At 37.9% G+C, this 27,296-nt stretch overlaps 1 protein-coding gene across 2 annotated transcripts in view; it reads left to right on the top strand.

The window, feature by feature from the left end:
- The window catches only part of akap6 (A kinase (PRKA) anchor protein 6), a 249,859-nt gene that overhangs the window by 145,795 nt on the left and 76,768 nt on the right, over positions 1 to 27,296 (top strand). For both annotated transcript variants that reach the window (XM_067455963.1, XM_067455962.1), the window contains exons 8-9: positions 22,481 to 22,614; positions 27,054 to 27,174. In XM_067455963.1, coding sequence (XP_067312064.1) covers positions 22,481 to 22,614; positions 27,054 to 27,174 — 255 coding nt within the window. The remainder of the gene's footprint in view (positions 1 to 22,480; positions 22,615 to 27,053; positions 27,175 to 27,296) is intronic.

The following is a 27,296-nucleotide window of genomic DNA, read 5'->3' as shown; positions in this document are numbered from 1 at the left end:
TAGAGGGATTGAGTTAGAGGCACCAAATTTGCTATAGTGACAGCTCAGACTGGCCTCTATGAGTGTGCCAAATTTCACAACTTTTTACCATACGGTTCTATGGGCTGCCAGAGACTCCTATGGCGGAAGAAGAAGAAGAAGAAGAAGAAGAAGAAGAAGAAGAAGAAGCAGAATAATAAATATAGCTGCAAGCAGCCATTATCGGGGCCAAGCGCAAAGAAGAAGACAAGACATGCCAGCATGGCTGGAAGTCTCAAGCCAACTGCAACAATGAGCCATTAAGGACCTATTAAGTTGATTTTAGGCAAAATAGCAGTCAAATTTTAAATACAGTCAATAATAATGGTTTAATGGTTTATCACTTTCGACCAATAGGTGTCACTGTTACGAAACTGATGTGGTTTAGTCAGATTGAGATGACAATGACACATGCAAAGTTTGGTGTCAATATGTCAAAGCATTGCAGAGATACAGCCTCAAGAGTCATTTTTGCATCATGGCTCAACTCTGTTGCAGTGGTATATGAAAACTGTTTTGTCTATCAATCCGAAATCCATAACTATTTGTCAGCATGGTCTGAAGACGATACGGATCAATTTTGGTGAAAATCGGACAAACGGTCTAGGATGAGTTTGAAAAAGTAGATTTTTAACAAATAACAAGATGGAGCACAGATATGTTTGCAAAATATGGCAAAATTGGTATCTATCTTCTCGGCATGAGCCAATGAATGTATTATGACCAGTCTCATTACAATAGGCTAATTTAATCAAAAGTTATTAGCATTTTTGTACATTTTATTACAACTTTTGACCACAAGGTGGCGCTGCCCCGAAACTTTTTGAATATCTTCGGGACATAGAGCGGAAGACACATACCCGTTTGTAATGATACACTAGTGCATTCTTAAATTATAGCATTAGCATTTTAAACCGTAATACTGCATTGAAGTCAATGGGATTTTCATGTTTTGTTTTATTATAGCGCCACCAAGAGGCACAATCCCACCAATTTTTTTATGTGTCCTCGTAGTGAGCCCATACATATGTGTGTCAAGTTTGGTGAAAATATTTCATTTTGTTTTGGAGTTATAGACATTTATATGAAAAAACACGTAAAAAATGACTGACACCTGACTTTGATTGGATTTTACTACCCCTTACTATCAATATTTTGAGATTTGGGCATTAGCGTATAGCTATCGACCTATGTTTCCGAACTTCTGAGGCTGGTTTCGTCTCGATCGGACTAGCGGTTTCGAAGATATCAGCAAATGTTTTTTAAGCACTAAATTACAACTCTGCGCAAACCATATGCCGAAACCTGGCAAGTCTGGTATCGTTGGAGTCGGCAAGGATTCAGGAGACCAAAAAACACACTCCCATCAAAATATGTCAACCACACCCAAAGTTATAAGCGTTTGAAAAAAAAAATTCTCCACTAGGTGGCGCTGTTTCGAAACTTCTCAGGCTACTTCAGGGCATCGTGGTGATGACCCATACCAAGTTTCATAACAATCTGTTCATGCGTTCATAAAATACAGCATTTTTGCACATAATTCAAAATGGCCGACATCCAAAATGGCCGACATGGTAAAATTGGATATCAGTCGACTCGGCATGACGCCCTGAATCTAATGAGACCAATTTTATGATTTTTGGATAAACGGTTCAGAAGTTATAAGCCAAAATAGGCATTTTTCGTATCTCCGGACAGGTAGGTGGCGCTGCGCCGAAACGCTGCATGTTGCTTCAAGTCATGCTTGTGATGACATGTACCAAGGTTGGTTTGAATACGATAAAGCGTTGCGGAGATATAGCCTTTAGTGTGTTTTTGCAACCTCCACGTAAAATTTGTTTGTGCGTTTATTGAAAACGATTGGACGAATCAACTTGAATTCCATAACTTTTTGTCAACATGCTCTGAAGATGATCTGTTTCAATTTTCGTGAAAATCGGAGCAACGGCCTAGGAGGAGTTCGAAAAAGTAGGTTTTTCAGAAAATTCAAAATGGCGGGAAAATTTGCATACCGGAAAATGACATCATAGGGTGAAATCGAATCGGCTTGAGCCAAGGAATCCGATGAAAAAAGAATTTTGTTTCTAGCCCTTAGGGGTCAAAAGTTATAAGCATAAATATGAGTGAAACTTTGGACAGGTGGTGGCGCTAGAGGGATTGAGTTAGAGGCACCAAATTTGCTATAGTGACAGCTCAGACTGGCCTCTATGAGTGTGCCAAATTTCACAACTTTTTACCATACGGTTCTATGGGCTGCCAGAGACTCCTATGGCGGAAGAAGAAGAAGAAGAAGAAGAAGCAGAATAATAACAAGCAGCCATTATCGGGGCCAAGCGCAAAGAAGAAGACAAGACATGCCAGCATGGCTGGAAGTCTCAAGCCAACTGCAACAATGAGCCATTAAGGACCTATTAAGTTGATTTTAGGCAAAATAGCAGTCAAATTTTAAATACAGTCAATAATAATGGTTTAATGGTTTATCACTTTCGACCAATAGGTGTCACTGTTACGAAACTGATGTGGTTTAGTCAGATTGAGATGACAATGACACATGCAAAGTTTGGTGTCAATATGTCAAAGCATTGCAGAGATACAGCCTCAAGAGTCATTTTTGCATCATGGCTCAACTCTGTTGCAGTGGTATATGAAAACTGTTTTGTCTATCAATCCGAAATCCATAACTATTTGTCAGCATGGTCTGAAGACGATACGGATCAATTTTGGTGAAAATCGGACAAACGGTCTAGGATGAGTTTGAAAAAGTAGGTTTTTAACAAATAACAAGACGGAGGACAGATAGGTTTGCAAAATATGGCACAATTGGTATCCATGTTCTCGGCATGAGCCATTGACTGTATTATGACCAGTTTCATTACAATGGGTTAATTTAATCAAAAGTTATTCGCATTTCTGTACATTTTATTACAACTTTTGACCACAAGGTGGCGCTACCCCGAAACTTTTTGAGTATCTTCAGGACATGGAGCGGAAGACACATACCGAGTTTTGTAACGATACGCTAATGCATTCTTAAATTATAGCATTAGCATTTTAAACCATAATACTGCATTGAAGTCAATGGGAATTTCATGTTTTGTTTTATTATAGCGCCACCAAGAGGCACAATCCCACCAATTTTTTTATGTGTCCTCATAGTGAGCCCATACATATGTGTGTCAAGTTTGGTGAAAATATTTCATTTTGTTTTGGAGTTATAGACATTTATATGAAAAAACACGTAAAAAAGGACTGACACCTGACTTTGATTGGATTTTACTACCCCTTACTATCAATATTTTGAGATTTGGGCATTAGCGTATAGCTATCGACCTATGTTTCCGAACTTCTGAGGCTGGTTTCGTCTCGATCGGACTAGCGGTTTCGAAGATATCAGCAAATGTTTTTTAAGCACTAAATTACAACTCTGCGCAAACCATATGCCGAAACCTGGCAAGTCTGGTATCGTTGGAGTCGGCAAGGATTCAGGAGACCAAAAAACACACTCCCATCAAAATATGTCAACCACACCCAAAGTTATAAGCGTTTGAAAAAAAAAATTCTCCACTAGGTGGCGCTGTTTCGAAACTTCTCAGGCTACTTCAGGGCATCGTGGTGATGACCCATACCAAGTTTCATAACAATCTGTTCATGCGTTCATAAAATACAGCATTTTTGCACATAATTCAAAATGGCCGACATCCAAAATGGCCGACATGGTAAAATTGGATATCAGTCGACTCGGCATGACGCCCTGAATCTAATGAGACCAATTTTATGATTTTTGGATAAACGGTTCAGAAGTTATAAGCCAAAATAGGCATTTTTCGTATCTCCGGACAGGTAGGTGGCGCTGCGCCGAAACGCTGCATGTTGCTTCAAGTCCTGCTTGTGATGACATGTACCAAGGTTGGTTTGAATACGATAAAGCGTTGCGGAGATATAGCCTTTAGTGTGTTTTTGCAACCTCCACGTAAAATTTGTTTGTGCGTTTATTGAAAACGATTGGACGAATCAACTTGAATTCCATAACTTTTTGTCAACATGCTCTGAAGATGATCTGTTTCAATTTTCGTGAAAATCGGAGCAACGGCCTAGGAGGAGTTCGAAAAAGTAGGTTTTTCAGAAAATTCAAAATGGCGGGAAAATTTGCATACCGGAAAATGACATCATAGGGTGAAATCGAATCGGCTTGAGCCAAGGAATCCGATGAAAAAAGAATTTTGTTTCTAGCCCTTAGGGGTCAAAAGTTATAAGCATAAATATGAGTGAAACTTTGGACAGGTGGTGGCGCTAGAGGGATTGAGTTAGAGGCACCAAATTTGCTATAGTGACAGCTCAGACTGGCCTCTATGAGTGTGCCAAATTTCACAACTTTTTACCATACGGTTCTATGGGCTGCCAGAGACTCCTATGGCGGAAGAAAAAGAAGAAGAAGAAGAAGAAGAAGAAGCAGAATAATAATAATAGGAACACTAACAATTTCAATAGGTGCCTCCGCACCTTCGGTGCTTGGCCCCTAAATATAGCTGCAAGCAGCCATTATCGGGGCCAAGCGCAAAGAAGAAGACAAGACATGCCAGCATGGCTGGAAGTCTCAAGCCAACTGCAACAATGAGCCATTAAGGACCTATTAAGTTGATTTTAGGCAAAATAGCAGTCAAATTTTAAATACAGTCAATAATAATGGTTTAATGGTTTATCACTTTCGACCAATAGGTGTCACTGTTACGAAACTGATGTGGTTTAGTCAGATTGAGATGACAATGACACATGCAAAGTTTGGTGTCAATATGTCAAAGCATTGCAGAGATACAGCCTCAAGAGTCATTTTTGCATCATGGCTCAACTCTGTTGCAGTGGTATATGAAAACTGTTTTGTCTATCAATCCGAAATCCATAAGTATTTGTCAGCATGGTCTGAAGACGATACGGATCAATTTTGGTGAAAATCGGACAAACGGTCTAGGATGAGTTTGAAAAAGTAGATTTTTAACAAATAACAAGATGGAGCACAGATATGTTTGCAAAATATGGCAAAATTGGTATCTATCTTCTCGGCATGAGCCAATGAATGTATTATGACCAGTCTCATTACAATAGGCTAATTTAATCAAAAGTTATTAGCATTTTTGTACATTTTATTACAACTTTTGACCACAAGGTGGCGCTGCCCCGAAACTTTTTGAATATCTTCGGGACATAGAGCGGAAGACACATACCGAGTTTTGTAATGATACACTAGTGCATTCTTAAATTATAGCATTAGCATTTTAAACCGTAATACTGCATTGAAGTCAATGGGAATTTCATGTTTTGTTTTATTATAGCGCCACCAAGAGGCACAATCCCACCAATTTTTTTATGTGTCCTCGTAGTGAGCCCATACATATGTGTGTCAAGTTTGGTGAAAATATTTCATTTTGTTTTGGAGTTATAGACATTTATATGAAAAAACACGTAAAAAATGACTGACACCTGACTTTGATTGGATTTTACTACCCCTTACTATCAATATTTTGAGATTTGGGCATTAGCATATAGCTATCGACCTATGTTTCCGAACTTCTGAGGCTGGTTTCGTCTCGATCGGACTAGCGGTTTCGAAGATATCAGCAAATGTTTTTTAAGCACTAAATTACAACTCTGCGCAAACCATATGCCGAAACCTGGCAAGTCTGGTATCGTTGGAGTCGGCAAGGATTCAGGAGACCAAAAAACACACTCCCATCAAAATATGTCAACCACACCCAAAGTTATAAGCGTTTGAAAAAAAAAATTCTCCACTAGGTGGCGCTGTTTCGAAACTTCTCAGGCTACTTCAGGGCATCGTGGTGATGACCCATACCAAGTTTCATAACAATCTGTTCATGCGTTCATAAAATACAGCATTTTTGCACATAATTCAAAATGGCCGACATCCAAAATGGCCGACATGGTAAAATTGGATATCAGTCGACTCGGCATGACGCCCTGAATCTAATGAGACCAATTTTATGATTTTTGGATAAACGGTTCAGAAGTTATAAGCCAAAATAGGCATTTTTCGTATCTCCGGACAGGTAGGTGGCGCTGCGCCGAAACGCTGCATGTTGCTTCAAGTCATGCTTGTGATGACATGTACCAAGGTTGGTTTGAATACGATAAAGCGTTGCGGAGATATAGCCTTTAGTGTGTTTTTGCAACCTCCACGTAAAATTTGTTTGTGCGTTTATTGAAAACGATTGGACGAATCAACTTGAATTCCATAACTTTTTGTCAACATGCTCTGAAGATGATCTGTTTCAATTTTCGTGAAAATCGGAGCAACGGCCTAGGAGGAGTTCGAAAAAGTAGGTTTTTCAGAAAATTCAAAATGGCGGGAAAATTTGCATACCGGAAAATGACATCATAGGGTGAAATCGAATCGGCTTGAGCCAAGGAATCCGATGAAAAAAGAATTTTGTTTCTAGCCCTTAGGGGTCAAAAGTTATAAGCATAAATATGAGTGAAACTTTGGACAGGTGGTGGCGCTAGAGGGATTGAGTTAGAGGCACCAAATTTGCTATAGTGACAGCTCAGACTGGCCTCTATGAGTGTGCCAAATTTCACAACTTTTTACCATACGGTTCTATGGGCTGCCAGAGACTCCTATGGCGGAAGAAGAAGAAGAAGAAGAAGAAGCAGAACAAGCAGCCATTATCGGGGCCAAGCGCAAAGAAGAAGACAAGACATGCCAGCATGGCTGGAAGTCTCAAGCCAACTGCAACAATGAGCCATTAAGGACCTATTAAGTTGATTTTAGGCAAAATAGCAGTCAAATTTTAAATACAGTCAATAATAATGGTTTAATGGTTTATCACTTTCGACCAATAGGTGTCACTGTTACGAAACTGATGTGGTTTAGTCAGATTGAGATGACAATGACACATGCAAAGTTTGGTGTCAATATGTCAAAGCATTGCAGAGATACAGCCTCAAGAGTAATTTTTGCATCATGGCTCAACTCTGTTGCAGTGGTATATGAAAACTGTTTTGTCTATCAATCCGAAATCCATAACTATTTGTCAGCATGGTCTGAAGACGATACGGATCAATTTTGGTGAAAATCGGACAAACGGTCTAGGATGAGTTTGAAAAAGTAGATTTTTAACAAATAACAAGATGGAGCACAGATATGTTTGCAAAATATGGCAAAATTGGTATCTATCTTCTCGGCATGAGCCAATGAATGTATTATGACCAGTCTCATTACAATAGGCTAATTTAATCAAAAGTTATTAGCATTTTTGTACATTTTATTACAACTTTTGACCACAAGGTGGCGCTACCCCGAAACTTTTTGAGTATCTTCAGGACATGGAGCGGAAGACACATACCGAGTTTTGTAACGATACGCTAATGCATTCGTAAATTATAGCATTAGCATTTTAAACCATAATACTGCATTGAAGTCAATGGGAATTTCATGTTTTGTTTTATTATAGCGCCACCAAGAGGCACAATCCCACCAATTTTTTTATGTGTCCTCATAGTGAGCCCATACATATGTGTGTCAAGTTTGGTGAAAATATCTCATTTTGTTTTGGAGTTATAGACATTTATATGAAAAAACACGTAAAAAAGGACTGACACCTGACTTTGATTGGATTTTACTACCCCTTACTATCAATATTTTGAGATTTGGGCATTAGCGTATATCTATCGACCTATGTTTCCGAACTTCTGAGGCTGGTTTCGTCTCGATCGGACTAGCGGTTTCGAAGATATCAGCAAATGTTTTTTAAGCACTAAATTACAACTCTGCGCAAACCATATGCCGAAACCTGGCAAGTCTGGTATCGTTGGAGTCGGCAAGGATTCAGGAGACCAAAAAACACACTCCCATCAAAATATGTCAACCACACCCAAAGTTATAAGCGTTTGGAAAAAAAAATTCTCCACTAGGTGGCGCTGTTTCGAAACTTCTCAGGCTACTTCAGGGCATCGTGGTGATGACCCATACCAAGTTTCATAACAATCTGTTCATGCGTTCATAAAATACAGCATTTTTGCACATAATTCAAAATGGCCGACATCCAAAATGGCCGACATGGTAAAATTGGATATCAGTCGACTCGGCATGACGCCTTGAATCTAATGAGACCAATTTTATGATTTTTGGATAAACGGTTCAGAAGTTATAAGCCAAAATAGGCATTTTTCGTATCTCCGGACAGGTAGGTGGCGCTGCGCCGAAACGCTGCATGTTGCTTCAAGTCATGCTTGTGATGACATGTACCAAGGTTGGTTTGAATACGATAAAGCGTTGCGGAGATATAGCCTTTAGTGTGTTTTTGCAACCTCCACGTAAAATTTGTTTGTGCGTTTATTGAAAACGATTGGACGAATCAACTTGAATTCCATAACTTTTTGTCAACATGCTCTGAAGATGATCTGTTTCAATTTTCGTGAAAATCGGAGCAACGGCCTAGGAGGAGTTCGAAAAAGTAGGTTTTTCAGAAAATTCAAAATGGCGGGAAAATTTGCATACCGGAAAATGACATCATAGGGTGAAATCGAATCGGCTTGAGTCAAGGAATCCGATGAAAAAAGAATTTTGTTTCTAGCCCTTAGGGGTCAAAAGTTATAAGCATAAATATGAGTGAAACTTTGGACAGGTGGTGGCGCTAGAGGGATTGAGTTAGAGGCACCAAATTTGCTATAGTGACAGCTCAGACTGGCCTCTATGAGTGTGCCAAATTTCACAACTTTTTACCATACGGTTCTATGGGCTGCCAGAGACTCCTATGGCGGAAGAAGAAGAAGAAGCAGAATAATAATAGGAACACTAACGATTTCAATAGGTGCCTCCGCACCTTCGGTGCTTGGCCCCTAATAATAGGAACACTAACAATTTCAATAGGTGCCTCCGCACCTTCGGTGCTTGGCCCCTAATAATAATAATAGGAACACTAACGATTTCAATAGGTGCCTCCGCACCTTCGGTGCTTGGCCCCTAATAATAGGAACACTAACAATTTCAATAGGTGCCTCCGCACCTTCGGTGCTTGGCCCCTAATAATAGCATATTGGCCATTTGGCAAATGATCCAATGCGCATCTGTGTTTGCGTTTCAGAGAGCATCAAAGGTTTCTATTAACAGTATGTTTTTGCAGTGTTGAGTATGGATGAAACGGTATGAAAATTTCATATCACGATTATAGTGACACAAATTGTCACGGTTATCAATATTATTATGATTTATGATTATGATTATTTAAGACTAGTCAAAGAAGTTTTTCAACCAACCCCAGATTAATTTTATTTTAGGATAAACTTGTTACATTTTCATTTTTACTAATATTGTAAATATTGAAACTATCGTTCAAAAAGCTTTATGTGTTTCAGAATATCAAGGGTTACTCAATAAAATTGATCTTCAATGCCCAGAAATGAGTATGCAGTGCTTATTCCAAACAAGGATTAGACAAGTGTATAGTCTTTAGTCTAGATAAATTATTTCTTTATACCAAATGTAATACTATAGTGTACCAGTTCTTCATGGTTGCTGCTTAACCTTTTTGTTCTTCGTTTAACATTACTAAGTTGATCTTGTACAACCCATTTTGCATGCATGTAAACATCGGTTGTTTTGTTCATTGCATGTATTGTGCTTGATTGAAATGGCATGGATGAATCACAAATATGCTACCCAGAGGAAAAAAAACCTTTAACAATTCATGTTTCTGCGAGACATAAATGAGGATACATTAACATTAAATGGAGACTTTAGCTTAAGACTCCTGTTTCTCACACTTGTCTCCTGAGACAAAAACTCTAACATTCTAATATTTTTCTCCTTTAAAGTTTTAAAAGAGATCTCAACATCATCACATACTGTGCTCAATTTTTTTCCTTAGCCAGAAACACTAAAGCTCTCACACATGTCTTCTTCTTTGAAGATTCATAAGAGATCTCAACATCATTACATACTGTGCTCAGACTTTTCCTCCCTCAGCTAGAGACTCTGAACCTCTCACATTTATCTTTAGTTTTAGAAGAGACCTCAGTAAATAAGGTTAATTGTTGATACAATAAGAAAGCTGTACAGTTTATGTGCATAGGGCACATCATTTGTTTGACAAATGTGAAAGTGCCAGAGTCTAACTAAGGAGAATATTCTGAGCACAATGTGTGATGTTATTGAGATCTTTTATGACGATCGCTTCTGAATCTTTAGAGGAGACAAATATGAGCAATCCAGTCTATCTAGCCAAGGAGACAAATCCGAGTACAGTATGTGATGTTGTTGAGATTTATTCTAAAACTTTAAATGAGACAAGTTGAGTGAGTTGAGAAGGAGATCTCATGTTTGATTTTCCTTTCCTCTTGGATGTAGCCAATCACAGACATGACTGTTGATTTCTTGAACACAGTGGGCAATCAGAGGTGTTTGAGGTTGGAATCCATTTAACACTCAGAGCTAGTGCTCGGTTCTGCACGTTCGCAAATCCTCTTCTTATAACAAAGTGTAGACATTATGCAAATAAGAAATAAATTGTGCAGCTTCATTGATTATAAAGGAACTTTGTGAGATTGTGATTTTTTAAGGATTTTATTTTTAATGATTTTAAAGGGAGGGGCTTTGCGCGCTCTCTAGGCGATATATAATCCATTCAGAATCTGAATAAATCTTTTGTTTTTAATCCTTGAAGTTTTGGGAGTGACATCTCGTAAATTAATTTTTTTGAGCATATTACTATTGTCATGCATGTCGAAATTTGAATAAATGAGTTATCTTGTTCATTATCGTTTGAGGTGCATTCAGGCAATCAAACTATTTTATTTCTGCAAGTCATGGACATTAAGTAACCAACTTTTAACCAATGTTTTATATCTTTTGAGATGTACCTTCAAAGTGTGAAGTTCAGTATTTAGACTGTGCGCGCGTGTGTGTGTGTGTGTGTGTGTGTGTGTGTGTGTGTGTGTGTGTGTGTGTGTGTGGAGGCAGAAGAAGCTTTTAGCGTGTGGAGGTGGCACTGGGATTTGCGTGATGGAGTTTATTTCAGACCCAGTTCTCTGGGGCCAGAGGAACAATAGTCTCTCAGCAGCCCTTCCTTCACCATCTGGAACAAATATAACAAATAATAAATAGAGATACAATGGGGCAGAGAAATGGAATTTAACTTGGCCCGCAGCACTTACCTGAAATGTGCATATAATGGTGTGGGGCATTTGTCATAGCGAATGCTTTCTGGAGTTTTTGTCCTACTGTTAATGAAATAGTAAACTTGGCTCTGTACATTATGCTCCGGCTTTATGCATCGATTTCTGCAATTGCTTTCTTTGTCTTATTACTAAAATCAATTTCCTTCTGTGATTGCCAAGAAGAGCATTTAAAAGCACTTACTTCATGTGATGTTTTCTGACTTCGTTCCCCAGCTCTGCATCTTTTATTGTTCGTGACAGCCCTTCCAACAACAAATGCCCTACACATATGCCGTTCTTGGAAAATGGCTGGTGAATATTAGAATCAGTCTGCCAAGGACACTCAGTCATTCTGAAGACAGACGTATTAAGACGTTCCCAATCCTGTTCTGATCATAGTCTAATTTCTGAGTTCAGTGATGTTGATATTGTTGATGTTGACGTTTGAAGGCAGCTTTAACCGCTGTGGCACAATCTGAAGCACACACTATCCTGTTCTATCCTGCCTTTTTTGCCTGCCTTCTGTGTATATAGGTCAAAATCTACTAATTAAATGTAACAAATCATGTAAAAATGTACCATCTTTTATTGTAAAATTAAACAACATTTGTTCAAACTCTGATAATTACCTTAATCTTTTAAACAACTGAGAAGATAATGATCAAAACACATTTCATAAAAATCACCTGTCAAGATATAATATAATACTCATTTATCAGTTTATCTATTGCCAAAATTATGAAATAAAATCAGTCCAGAATAGAAAATTATTGAAAATATTCAAAACAGGAATGTCAGAATCAAAATGCAAAGTTTGTGCATAAAAAATGTCCATCAAATCCAACGCACTGAACAATGTTCGCTAACCTGGTGAAGTTTTTAGTTGGATTGGTGTTTATTCTCTTTAGCATGCAGTATTTCACAATGATCATTCCCTGATCATTACGTTTAAATTTATACTCATTTATGTTATGTATAATATATGACGTATAGTCAAAACATCCAGTAGTGTTGGTTTTCCAGAAAACTGGACTCTCTGGACCTCTGCTTCTAATAAATACTACCATGTATTGTGCACGTTATTTTTTAACAGGCAACGATGTTGTGATATTCAAATAATGTGGTTTTGAAACCACAAAAAAGGTAATAATCATTTTTTTCTTCACCGGCCCAATTATTAATGAAGTGATTCATGCCCATTAGTGTGTCCATATTTTTAGTTCTAATATTCCAACCTACAGTTTTTGACGGACATGAGCAAGTGGTGAACTATGTTTGATTTTTGGGTAATTATAAAACATGCTGGAGATGTTCAAAATGCTTTTTGCGTAATTCGTTATACTTATTTTACAAAATGAAGATTATTTTGTCTTTTTTTTAATTATTATATAAGATTATAAGAATATAAGATTATAAATTATGTTACTCAGAGATTAATCATTTTTGTTGCACTCAGCTGTCACAAATTTGTTAAGTTAATTTTTTACCAGGAAAGGAATGGTTTTGATTGCCAAACTACTTTTTATTGTCTTTTATAACAATAATATTTATTTTAACCCATGAAAATGCAGATCAGTTGTAAAATAGAGCTGCAAGCAGCAATTCCGGGGCCAAGCGCAAAGAAGAACATGAGACATGCCAGCATGGCTGGGCGTGACCAGCTGCAACAATGAACCATTGCAGACCTATTAACATAAGCTGAGACTAAATAGATATACAATTATACATGGGGGTAAAAAAAAAAGAGATTTTTTATAATGTATCACTTTTGACCAATAGGTGGCGCTGTGACCAAATGATTGTGGTGTGGTCAGAGTGAGGTGACAATGACACATGCGAAGTTGTCAATATTTCAAAACATTGCAGAGATACAGCCTTAAGAGTCATTTTGGCATCATGGCTCAGCTTCGTCGCTGTGTTAAATGAAAACGATTTTATCTATTTATGTGAAATCAATACATTTTTGTCTGAATGGTCTAAAGATGATACAATTCAATTTTGGTGAAAATCGGACAAACGGCGTAGGAGGAGTTTAAAAAAGTAGGTTTTTAACTAATAACAAGATGGAGGAGAGGAAGTTTTACCAAATATGGCAAAATTGACATCTATATTCTCAGCAGTAGCCAAGGAATGCATTATGACCAGTTTCATTATAATATGCTGATATATTCAAAAGTTATTAGCCTTTTTGTAAATTTTGTCATACATTTTGACCACAAGGTGGCACTGCCCACAACTGTTTGAGTACCTTCAGGGCATGGTGCAAAAGAGGCATAATGAGTTTTGTAATGATATGTTAATGTATTCGTAAAATACAGTATTTTTAGAGAAAATAATAAATGGCCGACTCTAAAATGGCTGATATGGGATAATTAGATGTCTGTCGACTCGGCATGACGTCCCGAATCTTACAAGACCGAATTTTTTTCTCCGGACCAGTAGGTGGCACTGCACCGAAACGATGCAGGTCCCTTCAAGTCATGCTCGTGATGACATGTACCAAGTTTGGTTTGAATACGCTAAAGCATTGCAGAGATACAGAGTGTATTTTTGCAACCGCTACGTAAAATTTGTTTGCATGTTTGTCAAAAACGATTTGAAGAATCAACTAAAATTGAATAACTTTTTGTTGGCATGGTCTGAAGATTATCTGGTTACATTTTCGTGAAAATCAGAGCAACGGCCTAGGAGGAGTTCGAAAAAGTTTTTTTTTTTTTTTAATTCAAAATGGCGGGAAAATTTTCATGACGGAAAATGACGTCATAGGGTGCAATCGAATCAGTTTGAGCCAAGGAATCAAATTACTTTTTTTTTTTTAGCCCTTATGGTTCAAAGTTATTAGCATAAACATGAGTGCAAATGTGGACAGGTGGTCCAGAGGGATTGAGTTAGAGACAAAAAATTTGCTATGGTGACAGTTGAGACTATCATACAGTTCATACAGTTCTATGAGCTGCCATAGACTTAAGAGCGGAACCTTCGATGCTCGGCCCCTAATAATAGTGAAAAATCACTTTTTAAAACGGTTGTTCCATTATTAGCCCATTTTGACTCATCATATAACATTTTGAAATATATTACAATAGAAAACAGATTTTTCAAATAATATATTAATATCGATGTAATAATATTTCACATTATTACAGTTTTTATTCCTCGTTTTATGTACAGGACTTGTATTTTTCACATTAAAAACTTGTCTATAAAAAGTTAAACAGTAAGTTTTCCAATTTAGCATTCCTGACAGTCAGCTATCTTTTATTCTGTAGACTGTTTGATGCAATGCATTTTTCTACAATTCCTAAAACCAGCTTAACGGCCAGTAACTTGGTGCTTGATATATACTAATTCTAAAACTTAACTGAACCCATACCATACCTCTACTTCTATAATTATTATCTTTTTATTATTGGTTGATGGGGATTTTTTTTAAGGACACATAATCCAGGGACATGAACTTTGGTAAATCGAGGTATAATAATGAACCCTTTTTTAAAAAATTGGTTCTTGCTAATACATGAGGCTTTAGACAGAATGTAGTATCTCACAGGGGATAGGGCTGCTGTACTCTCTCACTCTCTTTTACACACACACACACACGCACACAGACCTGCAGGCAGTGGCTCTGACGGCTGGTGTGTCTTTGTGCTTTAATACAGTGACACAGTGTTCGAGTTCAGTCTGTTCAGCTCAGAGTGGCCAGTAAAGCTCAATCTATCCTCTAGATATCAGTCTGATCTACTGGAGGTTTATAGTTTTATTTGACCACAATCCACTTTGACAAACAACCTCTGTTCATCTCATCTCCCCCACCCCACCCCCCCAAAAGCTAATTTCTGCTCCCCAAACCTCAAAAGAAACCTCTTCAAGGTAGCCGCGATAGTCTCCTTCCGATTTCAAATGAAGATCAGATTTTTTTATGTTACTTAATTATTTCCTAATTAGTTTGCATGTTAATTAAAATGGTGGCTAATGTTAATTACCTATATTAATGGATTCTCATGTAACACCTGCCCGAAGCGCTTGGCTCAGTTTTCAAAATATCTTCATCTAAGCCGGTTGATGCATGCCGCCTCGCTTTGTTGAAAAGCGGCGAGGAATTGAAGTCAGGGGATTTTGAAGCAGGTCGCATTGAAGTAGTCAAACTAAACACGCACTTTTTTTTCTCTTCTACTTTCATTTGAAAGCTGCATTTACTGAGAGGACTGGCATATTGTGATTATAGTCGTATTTGTAAGCATGCATTATCTGTGATTCGTAATCTGTTAAACGGTCATTCTATGAAACGGCTGCCTTTTCCATTTTGAAGTGGTGACGTGATTTGTTTTTTAAGTACATATATTTTAAACATTGTGTCAGATTAATAATGTGTTAAAGTGTAATCCAAATATATTTAAATACATGTTGGCAAGTATTTGAACTCTCGAGTCACACTTTTCACAAACTTTATAATTTTTGCATTGACTCTTAAAGAACTTCTATGTAGCAAAGCGCTGTAAACTAACCAACTTTTTGTTTTCTTCCTGAAAAGTGTGCTTGCAATATATTTCTTTAAAATTAATAATGCAAAGAGATTTCTGCATTTTTAATTGTGACTTAAGTGTTCAAATATTTTCCTAGCTACTTCCATACTTTGATTTTTAATATTACAGTTTTGCTAATGCAGAAGCAGACAAATATGCATGAAAATGTTGAATAATTAAATTGAGAAAATTGGATTTTGTTGATGTGAAATGTCTATAATAACACACATGTATATGAGAGGGGCAGAAACCTGTTTTTGTATAATGACCCAGATGTTTCTCATCACCCGTCCATGATGGGCGCATCGACTTTGACATTCTTGACACACACCTGGTGTGATTGCTTGGCATGCATGAGAAAGCTAAAGCAAAGCAAGACCATATTAAAGCGAAGATGGTCTCTATTAGATTGAAAATGATCACCCGATCAATACGCCCCCCTGCCTGACTAATCCATAACGTGAACATTGTTTCAGACCCCCGCGCCTTTTCCTGCTTGTGTCTGTGGGTGCTTAGACTTCATGGAAGCAAAGATCAGCGATTAAATGTCACCTTTCAGCAACAACATTAAATAAGAAGCAGCAATTTGGCTCCTAGCAATTGCTAATTTCACGCCCTGATAAATGTTGCAGGAGCTAAAGCTTTCAAACTGCCTAAGATTTTTCTTAAAGAGATGGCAGCATATGCAGGTAAAGGCCTGATGCGTTCTGTGGGGACGAACGCACACTTACCTGTCAAGGTCAAAGGCGTTGTTTTGCTTTAAGCTACATGTAAGTCATCCCTTATTACCAATTAAAAATTGATTCTGACCTCATCAATTAGATTTAGAGTGAGGGCTTTTTTAAAATAGATATTTGAAATGCTGTCTTAATAAATTATGGTGCATTAGAAGAAATTTGACATTTACCAGAGACAGTATACAGGGGCATTCACAGTCACACATACCTGTACAGAGATTTACTGCGACCAGAAATCATTCATTTTCAGGAGCATGAGCGACACTGACCACTGGCGTTGTGATATGGGCATGTCTAGAAGGGCGAACAGAAAATGAGACAGACCACTCATACCAAGATGAATGTGTGAAAGTAGAGTGTTCAATATTGTGGCTATAGGATTGGAATTCCTGTAGGTCCTGCCTTTTAGGTTAAAAAAAAGCCAGTCGCCTTTATGTTTAAGGCTGTTTTTTAAAAACTTTTTTATAGTGTAATTTAATTTAAATTGCTGATTTGAATTGTTGTTGAAATTTTACCTTGACAAACCTGGATTTTTACCTCTTTATTTGAATAGATGAAGTATTTAAATGACTGGAAAACAGTGACCGCCAGTTTTCCAGCTGTCTTGTTCTCGGAAGTATTTTTCCAATTTATATTCTCCATTGGCATTTCAAAATATTCTAAGCCATTGAACCAAACCACCAAGCTCCGATATGAATCACAACCTTTGAAGCAGCATATGTAAGATTCAGAAAAAAAATGACAAAGATAAATCCATAAAGCACTAAAAATTTCGTAATCTAATAAAAAAAATGATGGTACAATAAAATACTATTCATATTCATTGATTAGCTGAAAAAACACATTTTCCACAAATATTAAATATTAAACAGCACATATATTACATTTATAATAAGAAGAAATGTTTCAGCAAATTATAATAATTTCTAAAGGATCATGTGACATTGAAGACTGGGGTAATGATGCTGAAAATTCACATTTGATCACAGGAATAAATTACGTTTTCAAATATATTAAAATTGAAAGCATTTATAATAATATCAATACTATTTCACAATATTACTGTTTTTTCTGTAGTTCTGATCAAATAAAAATAACACCCTTGGTGAGCAGAAAAGACTCTTATCTACTCAAAACGTTTGACCAATAGTAATATAATACGCACTTGGGGAGACCATCTTGGTTATGTAATTTGCAACCGCTACCACTATTTCCATATATATATATTTTTCATATTATTTTATTATTTTCCTTTTGGCTTCCACAGAACATGCCATCAGATGTCATCGCTTAACATCCTTAATTTGTCTCAGATTCTCAGATTTTACTTCCTGATCTGGCCAATTGCGCTCTATAGTTGGTCACCGAGTGAAGTGTAAGGAGCCTTAAATGTACTTTGCATTTACGTGCATCTAGAAGAGCATAACTTCAAGAATCTTAATTGAATAATGTTCCACATTTTGTATGTTGCCAAGTGCCCGTTTGATAAAGCACAACCAATTTATCTTGCACATATGTCTATTCCAGCGACAGTGTAGATAGCCATAGAAATATGGCCCCCTGTGTTTTTTATTGCATATATAATCAAATTTATTTGACCAAGCAGTCAAACAACTGCAAATGAATGTGGTTGTATCAGCTGCTGGTTAGCTGCAAAAGACAGATAAGCGTGAATGAACGAGAGCAACTTCAGTCTGACAACACTGTAATAATCGCCATTATTTTGAGCTATAAAGTTGCGTGATTCATGTCGGAAGACCCCACCACACATTAAATCCAGCCTTTATGACTAGTGATTTGAAAGTAATAGTTTCCAAATGAGTTTCATGCCTTCTACAGCTCCTCGGAGGCCCGCTCTCCTCAACAATAATCTGCTGTCGTAACTTTCCGAGGAGTAAGACGCAGAAAAAAAGTCAGTTGTCAAGAATAGCAGCACATTCTTTTTCCTGCTTGTGAAAGTGAAAACACTCGAATGAAATACAGCCTCTTAAATGACAATTGGGGAATTTGGTTTGCTTTCTTTTTTTAACACAATATTACAGCCTTTCCCAGCCACGTGTAGAGTTTGTGAAGGTGAAGCTTTGCTGGAGTATTTGTAAATTTATGAGCTGCTTTGATAGAACCCCTCGGCCATTTACAGCTGCCGCCTCGACCCCACACAACTCCCGGTTTGAATTTATTTTCCGAGCATGGCCTGCGTGTGCGCTGCTCGCCTCCGATGCTGCCTCTGAACATCAGGACGAACCTGATGGGAGACATTTCAAACAGGCCGATGTATGTTCTGGCTGTTTTGAACACCGGTCGTTGGGGGGGCCGGGATGGCGTAGACTTCCCACCGTTTCAATCTCGCCGCAACGCTCCTCGCATTCAGAGCAGATGATAAAGAAATGAGCGACCCCTGTGTTTTGTCACATAGCTTAAATGTAGAATTTAGGAGGTATCCAACGACCCCTGTCCAGCAGTTCACCTTTCTTTCTGTACTGCACTCTAGAGTTGCATTTTTCTCTTCGTTAGTTTATATCATTCTCCAGCTGGTTTCAATGAGACTCTGTCCTGCTGCCACATGATTCGTCTTCCCATCTCTCTCTCTCTCTCTCTCTCTCTCTCTCTCTCTCTCTCTCTCTCTCTCTCTCTCTCTCTCTCTCTCTCTCTCTCTCTCTCTCTCTCTCTCTCTCTCTCTCTCTCTCTCTCTCTCTCTCTCTCTCTCTCTCTCTCTCTTCTCTCTATCTCTCTCTCCCTCTTTTTTTCATTGCAATGAAGCAACAGAGGAGCGTTACTCAATTCTATTTGGATTATATTTGATCCCGATGAATTTCTCCCTCCTGTTCGATGTGAAACACATGTGCCTTAAAGCTCAAGGACGATCATGTCTGTGATTGTTTTCCTCCAGTGCATGTTTTTTAAACACAATCTGCAGATTTTTAGCAGTCCTGTCTAGCTTATGAAGGCAAATCAGTCAGGTCTGTTCATGCTTTGCCTGACGGGCCTTTAATACTTTACCATTATTGATATTTTTTTTGTTCTCATTATTATTTCTCTTTTGTACAATACTGGTAAAAAAAAATTGTGGGATTTTTTGTGGTGTTTGCTATGGCGAGTGTTTGATTAGTTACATTTAGTGTCCCGCTTGTTTTACAGATGGGAATATCACCTCATATCACGCATCTTGTTCAGTCTGGTATTATTTTTCTAAGCAACTGCATTATAATCATAGATATTAATCCATACAGGCGGTTCGCCCGGTAAGCAACGCACTGGCAGATTTTGGCAGATTACCTCAGTCTTCATGTCATTGTCATATGCAACATTTCTTACTATTATCAATGTTGAAAACTGTTGTGCTGCTTAATGTTTTTGGGGAAACCATAATATTTTTTTTCGGATTTATTTAAAATTTGCAATACATTTGCAATAATAGTAATGATTTTGGCCAATTTAAAGGGTTACTTCAGGGATTTACCATTAAGCCATTTAGCATTAAACTGGGTCATTAATGTAGTAGAAATACTAAATAATTTTTTTATTTGGCACCTTTTGTCTAGACAGAGAAACCACAGAAAATGTATTTTTGTCTAATGTGGATGAAAGACAACAACTCCAAGAATGCACTTGCTTCGCTGCCATACGAGGCCACTCCCAAAGCCACCGCTACTGGATTACTAAAATCAGTTCAGTTAGAGAACAGACACTATATTAAAAACTGAACGTATATGTTCAATAACATGTCTGGCTCGTTTTCAGTTCATGCCTTTGGGAGCACGATCGTTCGAATATACTCCCGGGTTTCTACTGATACAAAGCCATATGCTAAATCACTGAAGTAATCCTTTAATGTGTCCTTGCTGAATATTAATTTATTTTAAAAACACATATTGTAAATTGTCTGGGTTCTCAGACAGACTATGTGTATATGTATTATTATGTGTCAGTCGGTATGTTTTTTTCACTGCATACATTTTTTAATGTATTTTTTAAACAAAGTATTCTCTCTTACTGATCTTCAAGGGAACGTAGTCTTTCTGACGTTTACTGAAAAACTACTTAGAGTGGTTTCGTTTGTATACATAGTTTGATAATGTGAGGTGCAACTAGACTATCATGATACAGGAAGTGATGATGGCCACAGTTTCAGCTCATGACTGACAGTGGAAACGCATGGTGCGTCCCAGAAGACGTCGAACTGACACAGGCATGTAAACAAAAGGGCCCAAGATGACTTGATTCAGACGATTTTACTGACATCTTAGTCTCGATTTCACTTGAGGGAAAGGAGGTAAGCATTCATCAAATGATTGAATTTATATTGATTCCTGCCATATTAGCAGTTTAAAGCAAGACCTCTTTTGACTGAGAGAGAGAGAGAGAGAGAGAGAGAGAGAGAGAGAGAGAGAGAGAGAGAGAGAGGGGGAGGTTTTTGAATGATTCTGTTTGAAATAAGAATAAGGGAGATTCACACGCAAATCCCTTCAGTCTGCATATCTGAATAAGAATATCTTTAAACGGGACAGGAGGGGGGAAGGCGGCAGGAAATCCAGCCTAACCGTAGTGTGCAGGATCAGGGCGGTTTTTTACCACTTCAGCGGCGGCTGTGTGTTCGTACAGAGGTCGTACGGGAAGCCAAGAGTGGCTGTTGGCGCAGTGGGCGACGTGGAGCACTCCAGCTCATAAGAAAATTAATTAAGCGACACTTTGCTTTTAAGTCAGAGGCTTACATGTGTTTTTCTTTAGTTGACATTGTCTGCCTTGAGATTATGAAAGCTTAGCCTTTATCTCAGACACTGATTGCACTGCATTGTAGGAACACGCTCTGCGTACATTATGGCACAAGGAGAAAAACGCTCATCAATAGCCCGATTTCTCCTTCAAGTGCTGGATGGCTGATGAATGTAGGTTTATGTGCTTGATATCGATGTTTTTCATATTCACCCATGGGAGCCGCATCTTCCACCAGCTCAGACATGCATTTATAGATTTCTAATACATTTCAGCTCTGTGTTTTTAATACAGATGGGTAATTCTGGACTGTTTTGCAATGGGGAGTGAGATCAATGCAAATGCATCTTACCCACAACCAGCCCTGCAAGCCACATGAGGGGCAAATCTCTACAATGTCCTCGACTCAAAACCGAAGTGGCGTGCTGGGCCGAACCGTCCTTAGACTCAAGGTGGCTCTGAGAAATTGCTTTTGTCTGAGGTGGGCATCGGTTATTATTGTGTGTGTAAGCCGCTCCGGTGGGATTGAGTAATTAGGATCCTGACATGGCATCGGCGAGCCAGCCGAGTGAATCAAAAATGAAGGCAAATGAAAGCAAATTCCTCCGAGGAGGGAGAGGAGAAGTCTGCGCGTTTGCGCCGCTAATTTTCTAGGGCTCCTAGTTAGGTTCATTTCATTCCTCCCAAATGAGCAAAGCGCCCGAGCCCCGGCGTTTGATGCCCGCCCAATAAATGGAATGAAAAAGCGACACATCTTTCTGTTGATTTTCTTGTTTATTATCAAGGGTAGCTTTGATTGAGGAGCAGTTTACATTCATGGAATCGTCTGACCTTTCTAGAAGCATCTGCCGAGCAGGCGTCGGGCGTTCGGTGGAGAATGCGAAGCCGGCGCACTTCATAAAGTGTTGAGAAATGAGCAAAAAATCAAAGCCGTCTGTTGGAGATTTTATTGGCTCGCTCATTCATTGCCTCGTATTTTGCACAATAACTGATCTCCGTCAAGCCAATGTAACCAATTTTCTCAAGCACCGAGGAGAAATACATATTTTTTCCATCTGATTTGAAAAGCATGTACAAGTGCTTCCTAATCACTGCTGAAAACCAACACACTCCTTTCTGAAATGGAAGGACGCCAGTTTCAAGCATCTCTCTTTATTGCTGGCGTATTGATTCGGCTAAATGCTGAAGTCTGAATTAGTTTAATAGTTTAGCAAGTTCTAATAGTTTATTGTTTTTAATAGTTCTTGAAGTTGGATCAATGACATTGAGGTAATTGTTTTCATAGGGTTGCTGAACTTATATCTATGCTTTCTCTCCTTTCAGGAGCTGGAGGTCCAACAGAGCCATCGGGAGGCGCAGAAAGATGTTCTGGATCAGATGAGAATGAAACTTAAAAGCCAACAGTACTGCTCCAACAGCAGAAGTATCGACTTCACCCTGATGTCCAAGTCCAACAGGTACGATGAGAAATGTGACTTCTCAAAACCTAGCGAGCAGTTAAGATGCGTTCTATTCTTAAACAGCGTTACATGTGTTCTCTGCATGAAGAATAGTCCCAGAATGCACCATGACTTGCTCAGTGAAAAAATCAATTCAAACAGACAAAGTGAGAGAAATTGATTATTAATACATTAAATACTGAGAAGAATTAATAAAAAGTTTGTCATTAAACAAAAATATGCTTGTATATTTATACTATTGTGTCGTTCATCATCATTTTTATATCATTTGACAGCAGTTAAAATGAAATGTCCTTTAAATTGCATGTATAAAATATATATTTATGAATATATTTATTAATTGTAATCCATTTTACTCAATAATAATAATTTAAATTAATAAAAAAACAATGTTTTGTTGACTAAGATATATATATATATATATATATATATATATATATATATATATATATATATATATATATATATATATATATATATATATATATATATATATGCATTTATTAATTATTATTAATAATTAATAATTATTATTTTATAGGATATTTTTTTTAGTATATATTTAATAGTATTATGTATAATGAGTTTGTGTGGCAACACTGTATTCACAATGTGAGTTACGTGTTTTCAGTTTTTTCTTCAAATTCAGCAGTATGTTTTGATTAAAGTATAATCATTTTTGTGTATGTTTTGCAATATTTTGATGACATTTCATCAGTAATTTTATTGATTATTACTTTTTGGAAGCCACGTTTTCTATGCCCATTGGAGCCGTATGTGTTTGACGCATGTTTTTTTTATTGCATAAAGCATTTACAAATCCTTCTCTTAAGAGTTTGAAAGAGTATTATGATCCTGCATTAGATCACCAATACTTACTAAAGTAAATGTTTCATTTTTTGCCTTGTTTTTTTAAAATATATATTTCCGTTTTATCAGTACAGTAAATGAAGTTTATTTTAAGGACTTGATGTAACCTTTCTCTAATGCTACTTAATGGTTGTGATTACAGACATGCATTATCTTTTTTTTCTTTTTCTAAAATGACTAATCCTTTTATTTGGTGGTCCATTAGTTCTCTATCCCCCCTCCCCCACACCCTCTCTCTCTCTCTCTCTCTCTCTCTCTCTCTCTCTCTCTCTCTCTCTCTCTCTCTCTCTCCTGATCCAGTAAAGTCCTGAGTGTTAACCGCAGAGTCCAGATCGGACTCCTTTCCTTGGCTTTGAATCAAACATCGTTTTAATCCTTTTAAGCTTCTCTTCGTAATGATTTATTTTGCAGTAAAAAACCCATAATGATCCTTTGAATTTTAATGATGAGCTGCCTGCTCAAGGATTCATTGTTTTGACTCTTTGGCCCTTACCTTTACATGAAAACATGTCTTAAGGGAGGAGCTGTCGAATTCCATGGCCTCCAGTGCCTCTCTCCAGCTCGCCATCCTCATCAAGGGCTGCCGCCCACCGCCGCGACTCCCAGCTTCCCCTCGCACCTGATAGAAACTGGACGGCTGCCATTCAGAAATCAAAAGCCCTCTCCAGAAGAGAAACACAACAGACAGCGGTGAAAAGGAGATGTTAAGTCCCCGCATTAGGCGCCAGGGATTAGCACCATAAATTAAAGAGCTCTTTCTATAAAACTGTCACTTTGTATGAGATGTGAGGGGTGTCAATACAGCCGACGAACCTTTCCCTGTGAGGCTCAGGGTGAACTGTGATGAATTAGACCACCTCCCCCCGCTAAGAAAGGTGGCGGCAGTGCTGAGTGGGGGGCACGTTGACGTTAAACGGATTTGAAAAGAAAGAAAGATGGAGAGGCATCCATTTCTGTCTCACAGGAGTGTCAGTGCTGCGCTGACCCGGAGGAGTCGGTTTCAAGTGGCTAACGGCTAATCCATGTCGACAAAATCGCTCCATGTGCATGTCCTGAGCAGAGCGAGATCTGAAGAACAGGAGGATGAATCTCACAAAAAAGCAAAAGAAAGGATTAAAACATCGTATTTTTCTTAAATAGACCGTAAAGTTTTGTTAACTTATTTATTTTTGAAATAGCACTATAACTGAAATTATCTATCTATCTATCTATCTATCTATCTATCTATCTATCTATCTATCTATCTATCTATCTATCTATCTATCTATCTATCTATCTATCTATCTATCTATCTATCTATCTATCTATCTATCTATCTATCTATCTATCTATCTATCTATCTATCTATCTATCTATCTATCTATCTATCTATCTATCTATCTATCTATCTATCTATCTATCTATCTATCTATCTATCTATCTATCTATCTATCTATCTATCAAGGATGCACCGATATGAGAATTTTGGCCGATACGATAACCGATACTTTTTTATATTCCAAAGCCAATAACCAATATAATGTTTGATAAATTAAAATCCAAAGTTTTGTATAATTTTTGAGAGCCTGATCAAAGAAACTAAAGTCTCATCATTGTTAAAAGCAATGTCCCATGTTCTCATTATAATTTTATGTAGCTTATGTGACAGACTGGCGTTGCACATGTTGCTCTTAGTCTTAACTGTATTTTCCTTTTTTAAGTGATTCCAATACAAATACGGCATGTATTAAATAAATTACAAAACCTGATAATAATGGTAAAGGTTAAAGTTACATTTCCAGTTTGATTACACTAATGAGAATGGGGCAGGAAAATGTGCATTATCATGAAACTACACTCTTAGAAGAAAAGGTTCCATCGGCGCTATGTATTTGGAACCTTTAAAAGGTTATATATAAAAGTATAGCTGAGTATACTCCAGAGAACCTTTTATGCTAAAAGGGTTCTATAATGACAAGAAAGAACACTTTTGGCACTTAAAAAGGGTTCTGTGTAGAACACTGCAAAAAAAAAAATCATTTCTTATCTTAGCAAAAACTCTCTTAATTTTGAGTTCTTTTTTCCCCAAAATAAGACAATTACTTTTGCTTGTCTGGTAAATACTTCTTGTTTTAAGAATGTTTAGATGTTTGGATGCATTTTTTGCCGTTTAGGGGTTCCAACTACGTAGTGCAGAAAGAACCTTTTAAGGTTCAATATAGAGCCTTTACGTTACCAAAAAAAAAACTTTTTTTTTTTACATACATTTTTCCCCCTTCTGATTATGGGGTGACCCGATTTTTTTGTTGAGATTCACCCCCAGTGCAGGTTTAATCTACAGAGGAGTTCCTGTTTTAGAGGAAAGAATGTACAATTGTTCTGCTCACAAACCAAAGCGAGCAGGAGAAAATGATGCTGACAGAACAATATCCCATGATGCACGTTTGCTAAATGGATCTTGCATTTTTTCTCCTACTTGTTTTCCGTTATTCGTTGTTAATGTTGTTTGGATGCCCCGAGAGCTTGTTTTACAAGCATTTAGATTTATGTTAGTGAGAAAAAAAGAGAGTACGGAAAACAATACGGTATGCAAGAATACAGAAAGATGCTGTTTAACTCACAAACAGCATATTGAGTTTTAATATCAGTCGAAGAACGCAGCGCCTGAGGGAGTCTTCACACTTCCGCCGCACACGTCTGACTGTTTCTAATTTGCTGTCTTTGCCGTTTTGTTCTGATCAATGTCTTGCGTACAAACACGGCTCAAATTTTCACATACTCCCCAATGTCTTTTTGTTTAATCAGTGCCTGCTTGGAAATGCTAATTTGCAGTGCTATCCTAGTTGAAATTTCATACGTGCTAGCATTCGATAGCACTTTCCTGTTTCTTTTGTGTCTGCTCTGAATTGAAATAAAACGGAAATGTTGATTTTTTTTCTCTTGCACCCTTGTTTGATCGTTATTTGTGTAATCTCATTCATAGTTTTTCTTCTTCAGGGACAACAGGGCCGCTTGTAAAAGCGAGAGGGGGAAAATGGTGCTGGTTTGACATAACTGTCAAAGCGCTCAAAAGCTGTGCAAATTCCAAACAATTTTCCGACTAATGTTTCTAAACATGCGGGCCTCCTGCTGAGGCGCAAATCTAAGCAAAGCTCAGACGCTAATATGTTTGTTTGTGCATGTGTGGTGATGTTCTGTAATGAGTGTGCGGCTGTAGTGTAAACGTATGCACATACTATCATCCTAGTGCTGTTAAAAAATATTTAATGCGCTTCACCGTTGGGCTGACGGCAGCGTTGAGCAAGAGGGAGGTGAAGTCATGTTTAATTAAGACGCTGTGCCTCACGAGCCGTCACTCAGAGCGTAGGTTAAAGATCCCTCGTGCTCCCCGAATCCTTTCACACTTCACATACCCACGACGCACTGCGCCTCGGTGCACCGCCCGCTAACAGGCTAGTGTAATTACCTCCGCTTGTCAAATATTCACCCAGTAAAATATGTCCGCACACCGTCTCTCTAGACCTCACCTGAGCTGGTGAAGCTGTGAACTTCTTTCTGCCCGTCTCATATTTCTTCTCTTCATCCAGCCTATCAGAGTTTGAGGCAGAGTACCAGGAGCTCTGGGATTGGCTGATGGACATGGAATCCATAGTGACGGACAGCCATGACCTGATGATGTCTGAAGAACAGCAGCATCACCTGTATAAGGTAAGCAGGTCTTTTGCATTTAAATTGCTAACTACAATCGACTGAGTGACTTGATAGAAATAGAATGTGCTATACGCTACGTGAAGCTTGTCTTGAAAAGGTAGCAAATTAAGAAATAGCTC

The sequence above is a fragment of the Pseudorasbora parva genome, chromosome 10 (assembly GCF_024679245.1).
Source record: "Pseudorasbora parva isolate DD20220531a chromosome 10, ASM2467924v1, whole genome shotgun sequence".
Taxonomy (NCBI): domain Eukaryota; kingdom Metazoa; phylum Chordata; class Actinopteri; order Cypriniformes; family Gobionidae; genus Pseudorasbora; species Pseudorasbora parva.
Note: the sequence above shows the minus strand (reverse complement) of the source record. Positions and strands in the feature narration are given on the sequence as shown.